The following is a 24443-nucleotide window of genomic DNA, read 5'->3' as shown; positions in this document are numbered from 1 at the left end:
TTGAAGGGATTTCACTCTTGAAATTCTCTTCAAATGATCTTCCATACTCCATTTTCAATTTCAAAGTTTCAATCTTTACTACTTGTTTTCGAAAATCATTATTAGTAAATGGGATTTTACTCTTGAAAATACTCTTTACAACAATCTATCATATAATTTTTACAAAAGCCCTAACTTTGGCAAATGTTCAAGGATGTTTCATGAACTTCAAGTTTCATGTTCGATATTCAATTTCAATGTTAAAGGGTATTTAAATAAGGACAAACTCTCTTTAAAATTAGAACAATTTCAAGTCTTGGAGTATATCAAAGATGAGATTTTTCTAGCATGATTTTTCTAATCTTTGAATATTTAGCCTGCTAATTTCAATATTCAAGTTCAGTATTTTACTTCAAGTTTAAAATCAATGATACTTTTTAATGAGCAACCTCACTTTAAAGTTAGATTCATACAAAATTGAATTCAAGGGACATGTCATACTTGAATAAAGATTTTCCCCTTTGAATTTTCAAGATTGCACCTTTCAATTCCTATATTGCAATTTCGATTATTTATGCTCTAGCTTGCTTATTTAATCGTTATTTCAATTCCGTACCTTTACAATTCATTCAATTTTACACCTAGCCCATTCTAGGTGGTGTAGAATTTTACTTTTATGCATCCTATACTATTTATTGTGATGATTTGCTTTACATGTTTATTGCTTTCATCACCTAACATGCTAAACAAACAACATACACAGTTCGATCACGCTTAAAGCAAAATAATTTTTGGACAACTGACTTAGGTTCCCTAAATTTGATTAAAGTGAAGCGATCACCAACAAATTAGCAAATTCTATGTTCTAAATGCATGCCAAAGCCGCCTAAACTAGTGTTAGGATTTTCTACGCGAAGGAGATCCTTGTCTTGAATTCACCAAAGTTTGCAATCATTCTAAATAAGTGCCTCGTTCTTGAATCCGGATCTCTATTCGGTTTTCGAGTCCAGTTGCCTTATCCGAGTCATGGTCTTTCCAAACAGTCCCTTAAAAAGTTTGGTGATGACTCCGTCGAAATTTAAAGTTCAAGGCCGTAGGGGCCTTTACGCTCTATTTTAGAATTTCGATTTTCAATGTTAAAAACGGTTAACGTCATTAGGGGCCGTTTGGTTCACCGAGGGTAAAGGGAATGGAATCAACAAAGGGTAAGGTATGGAATGGAAAGCAAATCCCTTAGATTTTAAGAGCTGTTTGTTTGAACATATCCAAGGGAAACCCTAACAATTCCACCACCTCTCCACCACCGCTTCACCACCGCTCCACCACCCCTGCTACTCAATCCGACGATTTCCGGGCTCCCTCTCTCTCCCCCTACCCACGACACCCTCTCTCTCCCCCAACCCGCGACACCCTCTCTCTCCCCCAACCCGCGACTCCCTCTCGCTGGGAAATTGTCAATCTCTGAACCGTCGACCTACAACAACCGTCGGGTCGTGGACCTCCGGAAGTATCTCAAACGGAGTCGAGGGTTGTCAACCTTCGAATCGTCGACCTCCAGCAAACGTTAGACTCGAGAAACCGTTGAGTTATCGGCAACCGTCGACCAGATCTGAAACGGAAATCGTCGAGCAATCGGCGAGCAGCCGGCGAAAAACCGACGAGCAGCCAGCGAGCAACCGGCAACCGTCCACCGTCTTCGTGGGAAGGGTTAGTTATGTGTTGGTCATGGTGGATGTGGTGGTGTGTTGATAGCTCAGGAAAGGGAATGCCAATACCGGGGGGGGTGGGGAATCAATATAGAGGGATTTGAGGGAATGAAGGGGGTAAAGGGAATGATTAAAATAGCATTACAAACAACAACAAAGGGAATTAATCCTTCTGATTCCCATTCCCTTTCCTGAATACCCCAACCAAACGGCCCCTTAGTATGACTCTTGAGATTGACTACCCTTGGTGGTTCTCATAGTCAGGCTTTTTAATAAACCGATCCAAATTTGGTTATTTAGCGAACTCCCAGCAGATTTCGTCAACCTTCTAAAAGGTTACATTGAAAATACAAATGTACAACAATACGAAAAAGCAAGCCCCCTACACTGTGTAATTGTAGATTTACGACTTTACAAGTTTGAAACGAAGGAAGAACAGTAAGTTCAGGCACACGCTTTCATACACTGCTCTGCACTCAATACTCTGTATTACTCACATATTCCACCGCATAATTCCGACACTCTTGCTATACAGTGATCCCAATGCTCAACCAGGTACAAATTTCTCTCTCTCTCTCTCTCTCTCTCTCTCTCCTCCTCAACCCCCCAAATCATCACCCCACTATTCCGATTTCTCTGCAAAAAAACTCATCTCTTTTCATAATTTTTGAATGACAGATCTAGGGTTACAACCATCTCATCAGATCACAGATCAAATTTCTGTACATTTGTAGCTGATCTCAGCTGATTTGCCGATTTCCCCTTCTGATTTACATCCCCCCCTTTTTTTTTGCCACAATAAATTATGCAATAAGTGAGAATCATCAGAGATTGAATACTATATTGAAAGTTGAAAGATGGGTGAAAATCAGCGCTTTCAGCTAGGAACAATAGGAGCATTGTGTTTGTCAGTGATTTCATCAGTTTCCATTGTTATCTGTAACAAAGCTCTTATCAGTACTCTTGGCTTCACTTTTGGTTAGTGCCCACATTCTTATTGTGTTATTTTTCTTATTACCCCCATTTTACTGATTTAAAGATTTCATGTTTGCGTAAGCCTATCAAGGTGTTCATCCTACACCCAAGCCTAAAATTACATCATAGGCTCGTACTCTTTGTGGGGGGGGGGGGGGGGAATGTGAGGTGTGTTACATTCGGGTGTACGATAGAAATTGTATATGCATATTATAGTAGTATGTTGTTGGTGTCTTATGAAAAATGTCTTTAGTGGAAAACTGGAAAAGGGTTGACCTTGGTGGGTGGTTTAAAGTGTTGTTAAGTATATTATTTAAGGTTATAAAGTGGAAAATTGAGAGGATAATTAAAACAATAATACTGCCTTGGATGTGGACTACTTAGGTTGGACTTGGAATGGAGGTAAGGAATTATGGAATAACTTGAGAGTAACACGCTTGATCTTCTGTAAGATTTGTCACTTCAGTAAAGGAATGCACTAAGCGTTTTCGGACGTTGTTGTCTTGCTAGTTGGAGTAATTATTGCGCGACACTGGTTTATAGTATGATAAGTGTGGCTCTAGTTGACAGATGGGTGTAGTAATTTCGGTTTCGTGTTTGTATTTGCAAGTATTGTCCTTCCAATGTTTGAAGAAGAGAGAAAATATTCAGTGCATTTGCTTGCAGTTAACTTGAGAACTTAAACAGTTGTTGTACTTGATTAGTTGAAATAGCAAGGAAAAAGTTATTAAGGGTGACTGTCTAGACAATTTTCCTTTCATGAGTTTGTACAATCCGTGCATCACTATCTATTGGATTAGTTTCAAGCTGCTCATTGTTTGGTGCAGTGTAATAATGGAAGAAAAAGAGGGTTAAGAGAAAGAAGAAGAAAAAAAATGAGCCAAGGTCTAGACTTTTGCAACATGGATCTTTCCGATTTCAATAGAATCTAAAGTCAGTTCAAGAAAATGTTGAGACAAGAGGGAGGGGGGGGGGGGGAATAGAGCGAAGGACCAGCATCCTAGATGAAGAGGTCTTGAAGAATGTAGGAGCCACACATTGGTACTTTTTGGCAATCTCAGTCTGGTTCCTTTTTTGTGCAAAAGTTATGAAATGTATCTCAGTTATTACTATTTTGCTTTCAGTCCGTGAAAAAAAATCTTTAGGTCAGGACTTAGGAGAGACAGGAAGTAAATATCGGTCTGAAAAGGCACCAGTTAGGAGAGTACTGCGTATTCAGACCATACATGGTTGCAAATAGTTGGTTGATTTCCTATTGAAAATATTGGTTGAGAAGTAACGTGGAAAACTGTTATGCGCATAAAGCAATCATACTAGCAAAGTGGGATTTGGACAACAAGACAGGGTAGTGATTGTCCGGGGAGATAGAATAACTTCATTACAAGGTACTATATATGCACAACAATGATTAGCAGAGGTTATGCTCAATTATATCCTTTTAGTAATAAGCCCTTTAACATAATTTTCCTTTCATTTATTTTTCTTGTCTTGGATTTTCTATTCTAGTGAAGATGTTGTATTCAATGATTTTTTGGGTTTGCAGCAACTACTTTGACCAGCTGGCACCTTCTAGTCACATTTTGTTCGCTTCATGTTGCACTATGGTTGAAAATGTTTGAACATAAACCTTTCGATCCACGAGCGGTGATGGGATTTGGCATTCTGAATGGAATATCGATTGGACTATTGAATCTTAGCTTGGGATTCAATTCTGTTGGTTTCTACCAGGTACATCCGTTCTTGCTAAATCTCTTGGGCTACAATGTCTCGCTGCGTATTTCCTTTCTCCTGCAGGCCCCTTAAAAAAAGAATCTTGAGAATCTATTTCTTGTTGAGGGGTTTTAAGCAATTTAATTACAATATAAGGATAGGATTTTGATGTATAATCTCTTGGAGCATGTAGCAAATTCTCACCCAGTTTTTTTCCTGATGCTCCTGCACTTCCTATATCCAACATATTAATTGCGTAACTGGTCTTGATTTACGTAAGTTGCAAAAAAAAAAACATCTCTTGGAGGCCTCAACTAAAAATCTTCTGGTACATAATAGTCTTGATATTTTTTTTCCACTGTTAATTGCTTTTTGACATACATAATGCTATGAAGTTTAATAATTCCCTTCTTCCACATGTTATGTTTCCTTTGACATTCTTTAAATTTTATTTTAACTCAATTTTTTGTGAACTGCAGATGACAAAATTGGCCATCATTCCATGCACTGTCCTTTTGGAGACACTCTTTTTCTTGAAGAAATTCAGGTCAGGGTTAACTTGCCATTTGCTCCTGCTTGTTACTCGGTTACTCCACATTTTTCTGTGTCCACTTTTACTTCAGAATAGTGCACCTATGTGAAAATGTAAATTTGTCCTGGGAGAGTGAGTGAGTATACCTTAATTTCCTTTCCAAGTTGAAATCCTTCTACATGAGACTATACAATGAGTACATAGCTATTGGTCTCCTTTCTCTTTCCTCGGCATTTTCCTCTTAAGTTCCTTTACCATCATTTTATCCTTTGTGGGAAGTAAAACATTGTTAAGTTGCGTATCAAAATATTTCTGTTTTTTTATCTGGGTAGTAATGCTGACTTGCTGAGAGAAGCGATTTTGAGAAAACTTGTCTTTTATATAAAATGCTGAGATGGTGTTGTGTAACTTTATCAACCTCCGGCTTCCAGATTTGCTGCTTGTTCTGATGACCTAAAGAAAATCTGAAATTTCACTAAATTTTGGTTCTGAATAAAAGCATGCCACATATTGCAGAATCTCTTCTCATGTTGTAGAGTATCTTATGTTTAGTCTTTTGCTTATTAAATGTGCTTGATTCACTTGCTACATAATATTATGACTTCATCTAATACTTCAATTGCGGATTGCAGTCGGAGTATCCAGTTTTCTCTTGGCATACTTCTTCTGGGAGTTGGCATTGCAACCATTACTGACCTGCAGCTCAATGTTCTGGGTTCTGTTTTGTCACTGCTTGCCATTCTGACAACCTGTGTCGCTCAAATTGTATGTTCAATTGAACAATTTGAAATTTATCTACTGTTGCTTTCAGTTGGAAATCAATTCTTGAATATTGCATTTGATGAAATGAAAGTTGTTCATTGTTTGATATCTTAATCAACCTCTCAGATGACAAACTCCATTCAAAAGAAATTCAAGGTCTCCTCGACTCAACTCTTGTATCAGTCTTGCCCATACCAAGCAATAACTTTGTTCATCTTCGGCCCATTTCTTGATGGACTTTTGACAAACAAAAATGTTTTTGCATTCAATTACACCCCAAAAGTTTTGGTAAGATTAACTTATTGTGTCATGAAGATCACTTTGCACTTTTCTTTGTAAAAATGATTATGCAACTAACATGATTTTGTTTCTTTCCAGGCGTTCATTGTCTTGTCCTGCCTGATTTCCATCTCCGTAAATTTCAGCACATTTCTTGTAATTGGGAAAACATCAGCAGTCACTTATCAGGTTCTTGGACATTTGAAGACATGCTTAGTTTTGACATTCGGCTACGTACTACTTCGTGATCCATTCAGCTGGCATAACATTCTTGGTATTCTTGTTGCCGTGGTAGGCATGATTCTATACTCTTATTGTTGTTCAGCAGAGGGCCAACAGAAAGCTTCAGAAGCATCAGCTCAGCATTCCCAGGTAAATATATAATGCTTTCACTATTATTTATCTATGACTTTTTAACTTCAGCAGAAGTCACTTAGCAGAAGTGTGCTTCTCTAATATTTTTTTGGAGAGTGGGTACTCTGTCTGTGTCCATGAAGTTCTGGGAGGTGTCAAGCATAATAGGCAGTAGCTATTGTTTTCTTAGGCTTTACTTGGTTGGACTTGGATCGTTACAAATTTACTATCAATCTAGTACATATGGAGTAGTAACTATATGAAGGTAGGAATAACGATCATAGGAAATGATTTATAACACTATCAATAATAGGGTATAGCCTTAGCCAGAGTGTTCCTCAAAGGCCTGGAGGCCTTAAATTGATGTGCCTAGAGAATCTAATTCTTAAAATTGTGCCTCTTTAACTGGGCTGTATCTGAAATCTCCTAAGAAGCATCCCACTATTCCAGCCTCCAGAACTCCTGGACAAACTCTGTGATTGTTATTATTTGCTGGTAGAAAGGGTACTTTTGTACAATACACCTCCGCTAAATGGAGGACACGTGTTGAAATAGTTGGATATTTGTCTTGCAATCCGATTTTGTATAACTAATAATAGATTCTTCTTGTTATTAGTCTTTTTCCTCTTTGATATGCAGATGTTCAACTTTCCATCACATGCCTAATGTCTCTCTAGCTTGTTCACTTTTCCAGCTTTGGATTGTGATACCCAAAACCCAAAGTTTAACCGAGTTTTCTACTCTTTTATTTTTTGATGTTCACATATGTCATTTGCCTTTCTACCAAGGGTCAAGTGGAAATAACTCATAACTCTATGTAATACAGAGTAACCTTTTAGGTTCTGCTTCATTAGAGCCATTGGGGTAGTGCTAAAATTGGTGGTTTATTAAGGGATGAATGGGTAGTGCTAAAATTGCTAATGGGTTTGTGTATCAGTTGTGTACGTTCATCCCAAGTCATTTGTCTGTTGGCATTCTTCTACAAAACAGGGCTCACATGTTGATGTAATGATTGGCTTCCAATGCATTATATGATAGAGTGGAGAAAGATAAATGTAGGCCTAGTTGGGTAAAATGGCTGCTAGAAAAGACAGGCTCACATAAAAGACAGGTATTTGATGTCAGGCACCAAAGGCCAAAAGGGTCAGTAGGTGTTTGTAGATTGTAGGCTTTTGTCTTTAGGTGCAATGGCTCTTAATGTCTTAAGTATGCCTCCTTTTGGCTGCTTACCAGTGAGAGGACGACATGTGGCACATGTAGCAGAAAGAGGGTTAGAAACTTAAGATGTCTCGCCTTTGGTAGTTTGGTGACAGGGAGTAGGAACTCAATAAATAACTAGAAAATTGGAGTATTCTATGTTAGATTGTTAGGAAGGCCAACAATTTTACTGATCCCATTATCGAAATTTTAACCGTTGACAGTGAATCTACTATGTAGTATGTACTGAGCTTTATAGTACACTTGTTGTAAACTTTTGCAGGGTAATGAAAGTGATTCAGATCCTCTGATAGTTGTGGAGAACGGAGCTTCTATCATGGCTGATGGTGTTGTGGAAAAAGTGGCTGTTTGGAATTCAAAAAAGGACGTGGATGCTTAAAGGTTTCTTAGTCTTAGACTCTGTTAGTCAGTTTTGGAGTTCAAAATATGCAGGCTGATGGATTCCAGTGATGAAGATGTCGCTGAAAGCAAGTCTCTGCAGTGCACAGTTTAGCATATTATTTCAGTTAAACTTTGAATTGTAGCTAAGGAAAATATTCTGTTTATGTAGGCAGTTTTGGTGAATAGCTCGATAATGAAATTTGAGAATCATGGAATATATAGGTATTTTTTGGGTGATTTTAGATTATAATTGACAATGAATTGGAATGGCATTAGATTTCCATTTCTCCTCCAGCCTATAATTTTTTTCAGAAAGAATGCAACTTTTTGAAGTGAAGTATGCTGTCATGCATTTGGTTGTGTTCTTCTTGTATCATACATCTCTCCTCATTCAACGTCAAACTATGAAATGCAACTCAGTTAGGAATGCCAAACAGGTTGGTTTGTGCCTTTGTGGGGCTTGAGTTGGGTAGTTTTTCGGTTAGGAGTATTACTCGTGATTTACTGGTTGGGTCATCGAATCTAGGTTTGAAAATTGTTTTCCGGTACCCCATTTTCACTTTCGCGTCTTTTTAATGCTATTGTTAACACATGTAAATCTTCATTATATTTACGGATTTTTCATGAAATACCCCTCAATTTTCACGAAATTCACCAAATGCCCCTCGACTTTCAGAAATTCACCAAATGCCCCTCACAAATGACTTAATACCCTAACTACCCTTACACTTAACGGACGTTAAGTCTCCGTTAGCACGACTTTACTAATTTGCCCTTATTTTGCTTTTGGGAGCCTTAACCTTTCCCTACCACTGCTGACTGCTACTCTCTTAATTAACTGCATCCTCAACTGCTCCTCTCTCTCTCCCCCTTGTTCTTCCTCATTCATCAACCTTATCTGCATCCATTAATCACCGGAAAACACCCAAAAACTTCTGAATATTTTTGATAAATTCGGCAGTCCGGTCTTCAATTATTCCTCAAAGCAAAATCAATTCATTTGAAACCCAAACCCAACAACAAACTTCTGTAAAACCCATCTTTAATCCCCCTATTTGCTTCAGAAATTATTTTATGATTCATGGCGATTTTCTTGGGGGTTTCAGGAATTGCGGTTGGAGGCTCAGAAATGGGTTTAGGGGTGACAAGAGGAGTGAGGAAGACGGTGTATGGGCCGATCTTACCTATCGACGGTGGCGGATGCGGTGGATTTGTTGGGTCTTTAGTGTTGGCCATTTCCCGGTCTTACCTATTCACAATGGTGAGATGGTGGTCGATCTTACAATTGCTGAATCCCAATTTTTACTTCTTATTTCACAAATCTGAACAACATTTGAACTAGGAGCATGTAAATTAAGACCTTCCCATTTTTTGGCTTTTGGTTCCTTGCACAACTCGAGGCAACTATGGATAAATAGGATTGAATCTACAGGTGTACTTTAATTTGCAGCGGAAAGATTTTAGTTGTGTATTTAGTTTTAGGAGCATAAATGAATTTTTATTTAGTCTGTAGGTACTTTGATCAAGATCCTGACTCATGGGTCTTGACAATTTTTTTTTATTTGATAATTTGTTCCTTTTATTCCATTAATCAAAGTCACACTAGCATTACAGTGATTGGTTTCATAACAACTAAAAACATGACAACACCTTAAAAGAAAAATGGAATATGGAGTTTAGCAGCTTGAGAGATGTTGAGGGGGGTTACTACATCCATGCGAAAATGTTGTGGTTGCTGGGCTATACATCTGGACCTCCCTAAACCTTCCAGCAATAGGATTTACATAGGTGCTATTGAGGGTGTATCATAAAGTAGCTTAAACTCTGTTTTAACATCTAGTGTATTTGGTTTGTAATTGAATGATCTTGGTTATTCACATCAATATAAGGCACTAATACTCTCTAGTCCAAGACAAAAAAAATGATATAGGTAATTGGGAGAGAAAGAGTTAGAACTTGGGCCTAAACCATATAGGAGGAGAAACTTGGGCATAAATGATTGCGCATCATAATTGATCTTTAAAAATATAAGTATTTGGTGAATTATTTTTCAACTAAGGGGTATTTGGTGAAATTAGTATTATAAAAGGGGTATTTGGTGAATTTGAAAAGTTGGCTAACGGAGCACTAACGGCGCGTCATTAGTAAGGGTAGTTTGGGTATTATATTAAAGGTGAGGGGCATTTGGTGAATTTCTGAAAGTCGAGGGGCATTTGGTGAATTTCGTGAAAATTGAGGGGTATTTCATGAAAAATCCGTTATATTTACTACGTACGAGTATATCATAATGATACTAATTCATATAATATCAAATTATCATATTTTATGAACTTATTTCATGGTATTAATACGTGGTGTACTTATTCAAACATCATACTATCATAGGTAGCAATATTTCACTTTCATCCCTTCTTGAAGTAATAGTCACATCGATAATCTTATACACCTATATGTAAAGTTTAAACTAGTGACAGCCAATTTTAGACGGCACCCCAATTTATTTCCCCAAGTTGTTCTTCTTGCGAAAAGGCTACAATCACAGCTCAGGGTATGACACTATTCCATACCCATGGGGTATATGTATCAGCTTCCTTCTTCTTGCCCTAAATTCTCAGTGAGTGCTGAATCTCTGCTAGTTCATGCTTCTAGAAATATTCTTTTTTCCAAATTTGGAGGTGCCAGTCTGGAATTATAGAATAAAAATGGCAACTTTAGTCAACAAAACATGAAGGGACTGGTGGTAACTTGAAAGGGTGTAAGTCAGAGACCAGGGAATAGTCCCGGGTTCGATTCCTGGTCCCAAGATCGAGTGGTGAAGAAGACAAAATTGAAATGTGGGTCCACCACTAAAAGTCCTGATGAAAAATCGGATGGAATTCAAGTGCCGTCTGAGCTCGATCAACTCAAACTTCACACCCCCCCTCCCCTTTTTGTGTTTTCTCTTTTTGACAGTAATTTATCTTAAAATTATCTGTCAAAGTTGTAACCATAGATCCCGTATACATTATATACCCTTGTCTTGAAAATTTCGATTCATGACGCTGGCAACAGTTGACCGACACGCAGCCGTGGAACATTTGGCTTGCAATTATTTGTTAGTGATCCGAATAAGATGAAAATTCCTTGTAAATGATTGCTTTTTTTAAACCTTCCTACACGCCAAAAAATGAGATGAGTGAAGTGGAACAAAGACATACACACCCGAAGTAAAAGGAAAAGAAAGACACGGAGACTCAAACTGAAAGTCTAATTGCTCAGAACCTTGTTCAAAAACCCAATTGCGTTGCACAGAGTACTACTTCTATTAATATATTGATTCATCACTTGATATACGGATATACCCATTTACAAACTTTTATTTTATTAGTATAATTGCCAAGTCTATGAAAAACCCATCAATTCTATTTATCTATTTTAGTTTCTGTTTTTGTTGCTGATAAAAGTTGACCATGGCTAGCAATGGCAGAAGGATGGCGTTGACGGTTCGAGGAAGAGCAGAAACAGACACAGATGCTTCAGCTGAGTATGCTGAGACTGATCCTACTGGTCGTTATGCTCGGGTATGTAACTTTTTAATCTCGATCTTTCTGTTGTCGTGTGTCCGTTCAAGGTCCATATGTACGCAACCTTATCCCTATTCCGACAGGCCGAGGCCCCAGGGATCGTATGTTTGTATAATTGTATTAGTCGTGTGTAGGAACTGGGAAGGTTAAGGTTTGTACTACTGTTCTAACAGCCACAGGGCATGATTTTAACGAGGAAATCATGCCAACTGTTGCCTTTTGTTGTTAGTTTAACTTAAAGTAATCCACTTCTTTTCATTATTTTTGACAAGATATAATGATATTTTAGTAACTTCACAAAGGCACATACAAGCTCAAAGTGCATGGGCCACAAAATCATCCATGTTTTAAGGATAGTTGGAATGTTGGATGAAGTTTTAGTCACAATTATATAGCTTAACTCTGATCCTCATGGCTTTGATTTTTGCTGTGTGAGTAGTCAAATGAAGTTCTAGGAAAAGGCGCGGTGAAAACAGTATACAAAGCAATAGATGAAGTGTTGGGTATAGAAGTGGCATGGAACCAAGCAAGAATTAAAGATGTGTTACGTTCTCCAGAACCGTTGGAACGCCTTTACTCGGAAGTCCATTTGCTTAGTACCCTTAATCATGACTCCATCATCCGTTTCTATACTTCTTGGATTGATACCAACAACAGGACCTTCAATTTCATCACTGAACTCTTCACTTCTGGCACTCTTAGACAGTAAGCTTTTTTTTTTCCAATTAAAGATAGCTGCATTGCCTGCATGTACAATGAAGTAATCGAGAGAGTGATATAATGTTTCTGAATTACCACCTTTTTCAGGTATAGGGAAAAATATAGCAGGGTGAACATCCAAGCTATAAAGAGCTGGTCTCGCCAAATCTTGCAGGGTCTTGTTTACTTACATGGTCATGATCCTCCAGTCATTCATAGAGACATTAAGTGTGATAACATCTTTGTCAATGGTCATGTTGGGCAAGTCAAGATTGGTGATCTGGGGTTGGCAGCAATTCTCAATGGCTCCAAATCTGCCCACAGTATTATAGGTACGAAAAAAACAACATTTTGGTAAAACTAGCTTGTTATTTTGTTGAGGGGTAACTTGCTGTGCGTTTCATCCCAAAATTGGGTGACAACCAGCTATATATAGGTCCTAAGCACACAATTGCTGGGTTATGTTGCAGGTACACCTGAGTTTATGGCGCCTGAATTATATGAAGAAGATTACAATGAGTTGGTTGATGTATACTCATTTGGGATGTGCTTACTTGAGATGTTAACTCTGGAATATCCATATAGTGAATGTGTCAGTCCTGCGCAAATTTACAAGAAAGTCTCATTGGTAAAGTTGTGAGTTGATCAATTAATGGTTGGTGACTATGAATATATACATACCTTTGAACTAGTGTAGTTGATTCTTAGTCTTTGTTGTTAATCAGGGTAAGCTTCCAACAGCATTATATAAAATTCAAGATAAAGAAGCAGAGAGATTCGTTAGAAAATGTTTAGCCCCCAAATCCGAGAGGTTATCTGCAAGTGACTTACTTCTAGACCCATTTCTTTCATCAGTTGATGGTGAATTATTGCTCACCAAAACAAAAGAAAGTGAAAATCCATTTCTGAATAGCTCATCTAGTCTGGAAAAGTTGAAGCTGGTTGATAGTTCATCAAGGACTAATATGATAATCACTGGGACGATGAAACCCAAAGATGGTATCATCTTCCTCAAGGTGCAGGCTTCAGAAGGAAATGGTATGGCACATTGTTCAAATTTGTCCAACTCTGTCATGTTCCCTGATAAATGTGTCATTTTACAAAATTTAGGATGCTATCTTACAGGTCCTGCGCGGTACATATTCTTCCCGTTTGACATAATGACTGATACTCCAGAAGAGGTTGCAATGGAGATGGTGCAGGAGTTGGATATCATTGATTGGGACCCAAATGAAATAGCAGAAATGATTGAGGCTGAAATTTCTATTCTGATGCCACATTGGAAGAAATGGGTGTCATCTAGATCCCAATCTTACCAAGAAGACGATTATGATGGGGCTCCTGAATTGCATCATTCTTCCTCATGCTCATCTTCTGCAGCTTCAGGGGTGCTTTCTTCTCATGGAAGTGACCAATTACTTGTTGGCAATAACCGCCTCCGAGGTCTGTATATGGACACTTCTATGTATATGGATATTTCTTTTCTTTCTATCTATGCTGATCTTTTGAAATGTTAAAGCTGTTGTTCATAATGTTGCAGAAGATTTCCCTAATGAATACAGCTCTTACAGCTCAACACTTTCTGATAAGACCACCAAGCTGAGTAACAGTTCAATTGCTGATGTAGAGGGTATTACAGTTTGTAAGGGAAAGTGTTCAAAGGACAGACCCCAGTTGACTAGGAATCGTTCTCTTATAGATATGCAGAGCCAAAGACTACATCAGTCATTGTTAGAAGAGGTAATGAAGAAGAGATTATCTAAGACAGTTGGGGCTGTGGAGAACATTGGGTTCCAAAATCCGTATGAGACCTCGACTGGCGGCCAGGTCAGAAGGCTTAAGGATGGTTCTAATTCAGCTCAGATTGCTAGAGATGGTAAGAGGCAGGGAAAGACGGGGTCTAGTAAAACTCTGAAATTTATGCCATTCAAGAACTGGTAAAATTCAACTAGTCTTAGGGAGATCAAAGAATCAGAAATTTTCCCATTGGCATGTTGATGGTTTGTCTGTACATTAATTTGTCTTAGATATTTAGAGATAACAATAGTATGTTTAAGTATAATTAAGAGCGAATCTTTTTGAGTTCTTGAGCTATTTAAATTACAATATGTGCATAATGTATTACGAAGTAGGTACTCACTACTCAGCGTCATGAAAATGAAAGGCCTTGATTTAGTGGTACTGAAATTTGACTTTCCTTAAAAGTTAAAACTACTACTATATCATCCTTATCTTCATACAACAACAATACACAAGTGAAGTGGTGCCTCTTATCTTATTATTTCATTCCCTGCCAACTGAATTATATGTTCTGTGCAAATGAAAGGGAAAGGGAAATTACCGACAAAGCAGTATCTTAAGACGTGTACCTCCTGATACCCTGAAAGAGTACATCAGAATTAGTGTTTATTGAGTGATTAAGTCCCCTAATTGAGATATGAGTATTTTGTTTAATAATAACCTGCAAAGTTTTGATGATAACTAGGCCCCAACTTTAGGAAAGCAAATGCCATTCCAAATTATTACTTTTAAGCTGTCTGTTGGCCCATTGGCATAACTGAAACTTTAGCAGCATGACCTGCATAGCTGTTAATCTGATGCTTCTCTAAATTTCCAAAATGCATCTTCTTGTGATCACGGGCAGGTTTTAGTTTGATTATTATGCAAATTGATCGCAGAAGCAAAAGTTGACATGTCCTTCCATTAGATCCTGAGTATACAAGTAAGACCAAAAGTCGGCTAAAAAACAATCATAAGAGACAAGAGCATGATCTCATTGTATTTGTGTCAAACATAATATAGGACAATATTATGATCACAAGTAGTTGTTCTTTCGTTAAGTTGGAGGATCATGTATGCTCTAGATTATATGACAAAAGCATGAAAAGCAATTTCCACCCTACTTGTCTATTAGCTGTAATAAGCTTCCTTAGTGAATCTATGTTGGATTGACCTATGTACAAGTGAATGTCTGAGTTGTCACTAAAAAAGCCATTTCCGAAACTGAAGAAAAGAGCGAAAAATGACCTGAAATCTGGTGAAACTATAAACAGAAAATTTACAGCTTTGATTATTTAGCTTTATGTACATGGGAATCTAGCTGAATTAGAAGAATTTCAACTAGGAAACATTTTTCAATTAGGGGCTTAATTGCTACATAGAGCAGAATATATCAAGCCATATTTTCTGGAAAACCTTTACAATAATAGGATGATACTCTTTACAGTTCAATGAAAGATAACAGGCTAAAAGGTCTTCTAAATCCTTACACTCCCTTATGTTATTTTCCTGGATCATCTCCATCATTGAGTCCATGAAATCTGTATGAGGGTCTAGAGACGACTTTACAATGGCGAAGCTATCTGATAGACTTGACCTCCGCGATTTTACCTTTCTGACATATTTATTGTTTTTATGAGTAGCACGCGCCTCTTTACCTGCAGATTTTCTGATACTACTGCTTAATTCACTGATGTCAAAGATTTGTTCTTCCGGAAGCTTCTTTGTGAGTATAGGACGGAGTTCAAGCTCTGACGCTGCATCAAACTCGTTCAACTTCTGGAACTTTGTTCTGAAGGATGAATCGTCATGATGATTCAAGTCAATGATGATATCAGCAGTAGAAGAACTAACCCTGCAGCAGCAACTGCATGATGATCGCAATGACGATGAGCTCCATGAACCCACTTCATCAAACATCAATAACTCTGGCCCAAAATCAACGCTCACACTTTTCCTCCTGTAGTCATTATTAGGCACAGAAACAATAGCTTCAGGAGAGCCAAGCTCACTAGACGAAAGTGAATAATACAATGGCTGATCAGCAGTATTACAACCATTCTTTTGTTTGTAAATGGTCGTTCTTTTACTTGTTCTATGACTATGAGATGACTTTCTACAAGGACTGGTAGAAGAACGAGCATCGGAAGCACGCCCAAGATTCCTGCAAGGTGAACTGTACAAAGGATCAGTAAACCTATCTGTAGAGGTCTCAACAGTAGGATAGTAAACATAAGACTTGTTTGGGTGGTGGAATTTTGTGATGCTTGTAGTTTGAATTGGTGTAGGAGAACATTGCTTGATACTTTTAGTAGTGCGCGAACTCGACTTGCTTGATCTACTCTTCCCCATATCCTTAAGCTTATAAAACCAGGCATTCGGCATCATATCAGATAATCTGAATCTGTACTTACCCATCTCTACCCTTTTGTTTTTTTGGTGAATGTTTCTTGTGTTTTTTCTCTGTATCATGCACTTCTTACTTCCTATGTGCAAGGTTTCTACATATATATTATTGCATTTGATGAAACAATATGCTGTTAAAGTGTTTGAAGAAATAAAATGTATCATAAAAAAAAAGTCCACCAAATAAAGAAAGCATGCATTTTAATCAAAAATATAAAGACATGCAATAAATAAAAGTATGTCCAGCACTCCAACAAAAGAAAAAGTGATTTTAACATAAGAAAAAGGAAATGCTGATTTTATTTTATGATGAAAGCCAGCAGCACGAACGATATAAAAGGTATGATGAATCATTGGGTTTTTTAGCCCACCAAAATCCCATGCTCTCATAGTCCCACTCTAGAATGGAAAATTTAGGGGACAAATCGCCTAACTTGGTATTATTTGCTTCCAAGTTACTCCCTATGTGTCCTTACGTTGTTACTGTTTGAAATCTTTTTTATCAATTGTAATGCAAATAAAATTTAACACTCTTTCAATAAATATACTCATGTAATTTTATTTTATTTGTTGGAGTATATAAGATATTTATTTTTAAACTTGTTCATAGAAAACTGTGCAAAAGGACAAATAGAAATAATTTAAACTAAAGGAGGGAGTAGTCGGAGTACTACTTATCCTTGTAAATTAATAGTTAGTAGTTGAATATTGAAGGACATATAAATTGATTAGTGTTATTAACATGATTGTGTTTTATTGAGTGGTGGTGCCCTTTGTGTTGGGAATTTTGTGCTTGAATGATTAAGTGGATGATAATGATGAGGCTAATCTTGATTATGATTCGAAAATTGATATTATATTCTGTTATTTGGTCAATAACTTCTTGTTAAAAAGGGTCTTAACTAGCTAGCTAACATGTACTCCGTAGTTACATATATCATTTAAGGCATCAACTATTCTATGTTCCATCCCTTGTGCTTTTTCAATGGTGTACATAATGATTAACTTTTGAGGAAATATTTGCAAATTTGGCGAAAATTTTGCTAACCCTACACCTAATTTAAGCCCCTATTTAAAGGGTGAACATCATATTTTAGGCTCTATCCTCTTGATAGAGCCCAACATCTAAATCAGTGGATACTTCGAATTTGAGCTGGCAAAAATTGACCCGACCCGAGAAACCGACCCGAACCGACCTATTTTTTAAGGACCCGGACTCGACCCGAGACCCGAAATTTTGTTAAAATAGGAAACCCGTAACCCGACTGTATCCAACCCGTTAAATCCGACGATCGATTTCGACCCGTTAATGCATGACCCGAACCCGAACCTGGCACCCGACCGAAATATATATAACCGATAACAGAACTGAGTCATCTTACCCGACCGAAAACTGACCCGAACCCGATTCAACACCCGACCCGATGTCAACCCGAAACCGATTATAACCCGATGAAATCAGTTATTGGCTCAACTCATGACAACCCGTTACCTGATTTTACGCGACCTGTTGACAACCCGATTTGTCATTGACCTAACTAAATAATACTCCATCCGTTCCATAATAGTCGTTACACTTACATTTGCACAAATTTTTAGGTGATAAGTGGTTGTTTGGTTATCAATTGATATTTTATTGAAAAAGTAGATATGATAGGAATTAGTGAGGTATTTTTTTAATTGAGTGAGAGAGGGTTTGGGGACAAAAATAAATTTAGTGGGAAGAGAGAGACAATAAAATAATTGTAGGGTCATTCCTAATTTAGAAGTGTAACAAATTATCTGGGACGGACGAAAAAGGAAAGTGTAACAACTAATCTGGGACGGAGGGAGTAACTTATATCAAGTTAATATTATTTTTTATAATTAACTAATCTAGAACAAGTGAAAATCGTTAAACCAAATTTAATCAAATTTATAAAAGTTAATTATAGGTTAAAACTTGAGTAGACCTGATAGCTATCGTACCCGGTCTTAACCCGTGTCCGATAGTGACACGTCCTGAATTTTACCGATCCAATAATTATCCGATCCAAATTTGACCCGACTCGTTAAGACCCAGAGCCGTAATTGTACCCGAATAGAAAAAGACCCGACCCGATCCCGAACTGAACCCGACTTATACCGAAATAAAAAAATAACCCGACATGACTCGAAAAATTTTCAACCTGACCGAACCCAACCTGAAGCCGACCTGCACCCTGGTGATAAAATGACCCGACACAACTCGACCAGATCATGACCCGAGACCCAAGATTACCAGACCGGGACCCGACTCGAGTAACCGACAGCTCTACTTCGAATGTATGATTTAATCAGTTGATGGATAATTAAAATTCCAGTATTCCACACAACAAAGATTTTGTTCGGGGACATATATTGCCACTAGTCCCACAACTAACATTATTAGAAAACTAGATTTTAGCCTGTAATACCCCGAAGTTTTTAAATTTGACTAATCATGCTTAATTATTTTTTTTATTATTATTTTTTTTTTATTTAGCTTAAAATCGTTTTAAATATTAATTTCAAACTTTATTTTAATTAACGAAGTTTTATTTCGCTTGAATTTTTAATATTATTACACGATTTATTAATTTTCAGATTCTATGATTAAATTTCAAATTTTACAAGCTTAAGCTACTTTTTCAAAATCTAAATTATTCCGTGATTTATTTCGGATTTTTAATAATTTCGGAACGTTCTCATTCGAAAACTAAATTTATTTTTCTTTAACGATATTTTTTTTTATAAATAATTATTTTAAAACTTGGTTTTAACTAAAATTTTCTATTCCAATTAGTTTCCTAAAAATAGAGATCAATTTTCTGAATTCTTGCCTAAGTAAGTGAAATTACGAAAATGCCCTTACAAAGCCAAAATGCCAATTTTCTTCTTCTCTTTACTCTCCACGTACACAGCAAGAATGAAGTGAACTCTTCATTCCTCTCCTTCCCTCAATTCAGTCTTGATTCATGCCTTGATCTCCAAGCCATTTTCCTTCTCATTCACTCTACTTGACTCTACAAATCAGACACAATTTCAACTAAATTCCAACCAAAAAACAAAAATCAAATTTCAATTTCATTTTCTCAGTTTCTCTGATTCGAACCATCTCCCACCACCATTAGTCACCACCAACAACCACTGCCACCATTAACCGCCCCACCTCCCGGCTTCGTTAGCCGACCACCACCGCCCTACCACCATTACTCATCCCACCTACCTTCATCGCCGGCAAGAACCCGACCCAAATCCCCCACTCAACCTCCCCTGCTTCCCAGTTTTCGCACCCCACCCCTGCCTTGCTCTCCTCTACACTCATCCTCCGGCACCGCCGTGCCACCACACTCCACATCCCTTCTTGTTTGCGCAGCCACCGCATCCCATGAACCACCCAGCCCACAAATCCCCTGTCTCCCCTCTTCTTTACGCACAACCTCCCTCTCTCCCGTCATCCTGCCGCCGCGAAATAACCACCACCACCGTCGCCTTAGACGGCGCAATCCGGCAGCACCAAACCGCCCAATCGCCTTCTTCCTTCCTCTCCTCCTCCCTTTCGTGTTCTCCTTTCTCGGCCCCCTCCCCTGTTTTCTCCCCTGTTCGTGTCTTCCCTCCTCCCCTCGTGCTCTTCCGCCGCAAATCACCTTCCACCGTCGCCTCTGGCGCGGGTTGGCGTGGCTGCGCCGCCCAGCTCAGCCGCCCTCCCTCCTCTCCTCTCCTCTCTTTCGTGCTTCTCTGCTTGCATCCCCTTTGCTCGTGCTTTCCTTTCCAGAAAACCAAAACCAATATTTGGTCCTTGGTTTTTATTCTCCTTAAAACCCACAAGTTAATTGGGCCACTCTAGTTTGGGCTTTTGGTAAGGAACTAGTTTGCTATTTCAGATCTTGTAACTTATTTTAATAAAAAATTTATGATATAATTATTATTCATTTACTAATAAATTGTTCACTATTTCCAGGTTTAATTATCGACTTTCCTAAAATAAGTTACTAGTTTTAATTATCAAAAATGGAATTTAAATAATTCTCATGTGAATTGATTTATGAATTATAAATTTAATTTTTTTTTTGAAATTTCGATCAAAAACAATATTTTCTTTAAGTTTATGAAATTATATTTTTATCGAAATTCGTTATTTATAACATCACTACTTAAAATTTATTATTTATAAAATGTTGATTTTAAATTATTTATCGTCTTAGTTACTAATTTAATAATTCGATATTTTGAAAGAAATTGGACTCGGGGCAGGAAGGACGATCCATCAGACAGGAAGTATAAAAACTACGGTTGAGGTAACGGCTATTGCTAGTACCCGCAATCCCCTTATAAATATGATTTATGAAATTATGACGTTATGATTGAATTTATGAATTAAATGTTTTGATGTGTTTTATGGATTGTGGGATGAAATATGATTTGTTTGAATTGTTTATTATAATATGATTTGATTGAGTTTTCTCATAAAATTATGTTTATGCAATGCTTTGAAAGAAATAATATGTTTATTGATCCCAGGATCAAAATGATGTTTTATGAGCTAAATAAGTTATGTTATTTCGAACTGAAATACAAGCCAAGGCTTGGTAAAATTATACAAAACATGATAAATGAAAGTGAAAGACCTGGTTTGTCTGGCGGTATATAAACTACCATCTTCCTATCTACCGGTCATGCATGCACCACGGACACCTGTCCACCCATGGATTACGAGCCCAGGCTCCCATGGTTTATGAGCCCAGGCTCAGGGCCCAGGCCCATGTTACGATGATGAGCCCAGGCTCAGGGCCCAGGCCCAGTGGAGAATTCCTTCACGGTTCGTACTTGCCGACAACTAGTATGTTAAATTGCAAAGTTTATGAATGAATTAAATATGATATTTTATTAAATATTTTACCTATTCTATTCTCCGTGTGTTATTAAATAAAATGAATTGAAATGAATTTACGTTGCTAGGGTAGTCGTTACTGAGTCTTCGGCTCACCGTTTTGTTTTCCGTTTTAGGTACTGCGGGAATCGATGGAAACGCGTAGAGGCGAGGAATTTCACTTTTATATTTTTCACCTAGTTTATGCTTGATGTTTATAATAGTTTAATTTAAAGACTTTTAGTAATTTATGTACTTGTATTTTGGGAATATAAATGATTATTATATTAATTTGGAGGTTTTTATGGCTTATGTATGATGTTGCCTTGTAATTTCCAAGAGGGAATTACGGCAGGTAATGTCCCGACCAAATTAGGTTAATTCCGCTGCTAATTATGCTTTAATAAGTGATTTAGAGGTCGGGGCGTTACAGTTTGGTATTCAGAGCAAAGGTTCTGGACCATAAGTGCTAAACCTTACGGGTTTTTGCGCATAGTAGAATTCAATAGGCTTTAAGCAAAGAGTTTTAAGGAATAAGTTAAAAAGAATATGTTAAAATCAAGTCAAGTTAAAATGAAATGAGTGTGAGCGTAGGAACGCACGGGATAAAAGGGATTCATTTCTTATGTTATTGATGTTTTCTTGATTGAATATGTTATGCGAAATATCGATTATCGAACTTACCAACGATGCCACGAACGAAGCTCACATCAAAGCGCAACATTCACAATGACGTCTCCCACAATGATGTTTCCTATGATGATTTCTATGACGACCAACCTATAGAAGACCCCAAGGAGATGATGGAACAATTAAGAAACTGCACCTACGTTGTCAACTGAATTAGTCAAAGATTCTCGGCAAACGAAAGTTACTAATGCGAACGGAAAAGTGTCACTATTTAAGAAGTTTTCACCTTCGAATCCACCAATCTATGATCGCAAGCCAATTCGATGGAATTTAAAAGACTAGATCAATCATATGGACCAACTACTCGAAACTTTCGACGAATGAAAGCGAATATCGTGCGAAAAACGAATACTTGTTATTTATGTCGAGGAAAAGATTATTTCGTTAAAGATTGTCCTAAACCACCTCCAACGAATATCGGAACAATAACCTCGACCAATCATGAACGAAACAACAACAATGCTAAATCCATCACGCCCGTCAACATATGTAAGAGCTTACATGATGAAAAACGAAGATGACGCCAACGCTGATATTATTTTGATTTAGCTCTCTCTCGCTTTAGAATCGAACTTCCCTTGATTTTATGTTTGTCGTCACATGTCATGTTATGATTTTCTACCCTAGATAGACTAGGAAAAGTTTAAGCTTTATTGTTTCCTTGAAAGAAGTTAAGTTAAGCACGGTGCGAACACAAAGATTTTGTGGATATGAATTGTTTTGAGGAATTTTCATGATTATGAAATCATAAAGGATGGTATAAATGTTAGAGTATTAAGATGAGTACAAGGATGTATTTCATGAGTGATGGATCACTAATTAAGTTGAGGTTATTTTAGATTTAAAGTGTTCAAGTTATGAATGATATTGATTCTAGGGTTACCTCCCCGTGTTAGTCATGACGAATACATTGATGTTTATAAGTACTAAAGTCTATTATCTAGAAGATGATTGGTATGCCTTGTGCCTCTATTAAGGAAGCTAAGGAGTTATTAAGAAAAGTTATGAACCCAACATAAGTTATGATAAAGGACCTATTTGAGTTGACACATGAATAAGATCTTGAGGATTTTACCAAAATAAAGCTATCAAGAATTAGTCTGTCAATAAGGTTAAAGGATAGATTACCAAAAGAGCATGAGTTTGTATGTTTATAAGTGGCGAATCACCAATTAAATTAAGGTTATTCAAGGTTTAAAGCGTTGAAGTTATGATTGATTTATGAGTTACTTTTCCGCACCCTTCATAATGATTGTTTTACCTAAGTGTGTATTCAGATATGTTAAGGAAACTAAGCTAGAAATTTTAAAAGTTATGCAAGAATATGATTTATGGTGAAAAGATGAAATTGAATTTATGAAATTCTAAGGATTACACCAAGAGAAATTATCAGGAATTAGTCTGTCAGTTAGGTTGATAGTATTCTTGGTTTACCTTTCCGCATCTTTGATAGGATTATTTTTGTGTATTTATCTAAAAGAATGCTTGATAATCTCCATCAAGGAAGTTAAACTAGAGAATGTAGGGTATTGTAAAGATGTTATCTATGATTTATGGTGGGAACATGAAACTGAGTTTGCATAAAGCTTTGAGGATCAAGGTAAGTTAACGAGATTTAGTCCGTCTATTAGGTTGATGGTATCAATGAATGTTGTGAAATTCGAAAGGAATTATGAATGATTGAGGAACGCAATGGGATTGAGAATAGGAAATCGACAAAATGGCATGTCTATAGAACCAGGTAGTCTGAACTGAGTTTTCTAGGAGCTAGATTGTTTCTGTTAAAGGCACACTTGATGGCTTATCGTTATCCGCAAAACACGAGATTTACATGACTTAAATATTAAGGATAAATAACGAAGTCGCATGTCTAACAATGTAATTCTTGTAACGTGATTGGACTCGAACCCCTGTAAACGAACGTAGTCAACAAAGTTGTTCAACGTAGAAGAAAAGAGCGGATATCGAAATCAAAACGAATCGAATAACGAAAGTCAACGACAAGATTCCTGCAACAAAGAGGCCAATAGCAAATAAAAGTGAAATGTCTCTAATCATTCGCCCATGAACGATATGATGTATGAATGACTATGTTTTCTATAAATGATTATGTTATGGTCAATCATGCTCGTGTGTTAAATCAAATGATTATGAATGTTATGCTTATGTTGAATATGAAAATTTCCAGTTTATGAATTATGTCCTTATGATGTGGATTATGTTTATGCTGACATGACTGTACTGGTAATCTAATTGTTATAAATGGAAGCCGCCTCCGATGGAAGTTCTCCTGAGCTCAGAGTACGAGATTGATATAATACATGACTTTTACAAATTATTCGTGTATTGAAATTGGTTGATAAATATTTATTTTCACTACATATACATATATTTTCAGAATTATAATTTAATTTTTCATTAAAAGTTACTATTTTGGTAGAAAATATTTTCAAACAAGATATCACAAAGTAAAATGGGAGCCTAGTCTAAGCTAACAATTTGCCCCTTTTATGTTCTTTGCTCCTCGATCCTATTTTATG

At 37.1% G+C, this 24443-nt stretch overlaps 3 protein-coding genes across 6 annotated transcripts; 2 read left to right on the top strand and 1 right to left on the bottom strand.

Annotated features, from left to right (window-relative positions):
- Window positions 1–2033: 2033 nt before the first annotated feature.
- Window positions 2034–8233, top strand: LOC110797388 (UDP-xylose transporter 3). 3 transcript variants are annotated; one of them, XM_022002500.2, is made up of 8 exons: window positions 2034–2240; window positions 2364–2663; window positions 4204–4388; window positions 4850–4917; window positions 5535–5667; window positions 5791–5952; window positions 6043–6315; window positions 7778–8233. In XM_022002500.2, exons 2-8 carry the CDS (start codon window positions 2543–2545, stop codon window positions 7892–7894), a joined length of 1059 nt encoding a protein of 352 aa, XP_021858192.1. In that variant the 5' UTR covers window positions 2034–2240; window positions 2364–2542; the 3' UTR covers window positions 7895–8233. The 3 variants fall into 3 exon arrangements, with proteins under 3 accessions (XP_021858192.1, XP_056687611.1, XP_056687612.1); XM_056831633.1 differs by having other exon boundaries at window positions 2034–2663; XM_056831634.1 differs by lacking the exons at window positions 2034–2240; window positions 2364–2663 and adding an exon at window positions 3662–4045.
- Window positions 8234–10825: 2592 nt separating this feature from the next.
- LOC110797387 (probable serine/threonine-protein kinase WNK5) lies at window positions 10826–14258 on the top strand. 2 transcript variants are annotated; one of them, XM_056831080.1, is made up of 8 exons: window positions 10826–11188; window positions 11363–11456; window positions 11899–12164; window positions 12267–12490; window positions 12629–12786; window positions 12884–13196; window positions 13284–13601; window positions 13699–14258. In XM_056831080.1, exons 2-8 carry the CDS (start codon window positions 11367–11369, stop codon window positions 14097–14099), a joined length of 1770 nt encoding a protein of 589 aa, XP_056687058.1. In that variant the 5' UTR covers window positions 10826–11188; window positions 11363–11366; the 3' UTR covers window positions 14100–14258. The 2 variants fall into 2 exon arrangements, with proteins under 2 accessions (XP_056687058.1, XP_021858191.1); XM_022002499.2 differs by having other exon boundaries at window positions 10826–11456.
- A 946-nt stretch (window positions 14259–15204) lies between these two features.
- On the bottom strand, window positions 15205–16738 carry LOC110797384 (transcription repressor OFP1). The gene has a single exon (XM_022002495.2). It carries the CDS (start codon window positions 16506–16508, stop codon window positions 15312–15314), a length of 1197 nt encoding a protein of 398 aa, XP_021858187.2. The 5' UTR covers window positions 16509–16738; the 3' UTR covers window positions 15205–15311.
- Between the last annotated feature and the right edge of the window lie 7705 nt (window positions 16739–24443).

Source organism: Spinacia oleracea, chromosome 6, assembly GCF_020520425.1.
Source record: "Spinacia oleracea cultivar Varoflay chromosome 6, BTI_SOV_V1, whole genome shotgun sequence".
NCBI lineage: Eukaryota > Viridiplantae > Streptophyta > Magnoliopsida > Caryophyllales > Amaranthaceae > Spinacia > Spinacia oleracea.
This window is presented reverse-complemented; position numbering and strand designations above follow the sequence as displayed.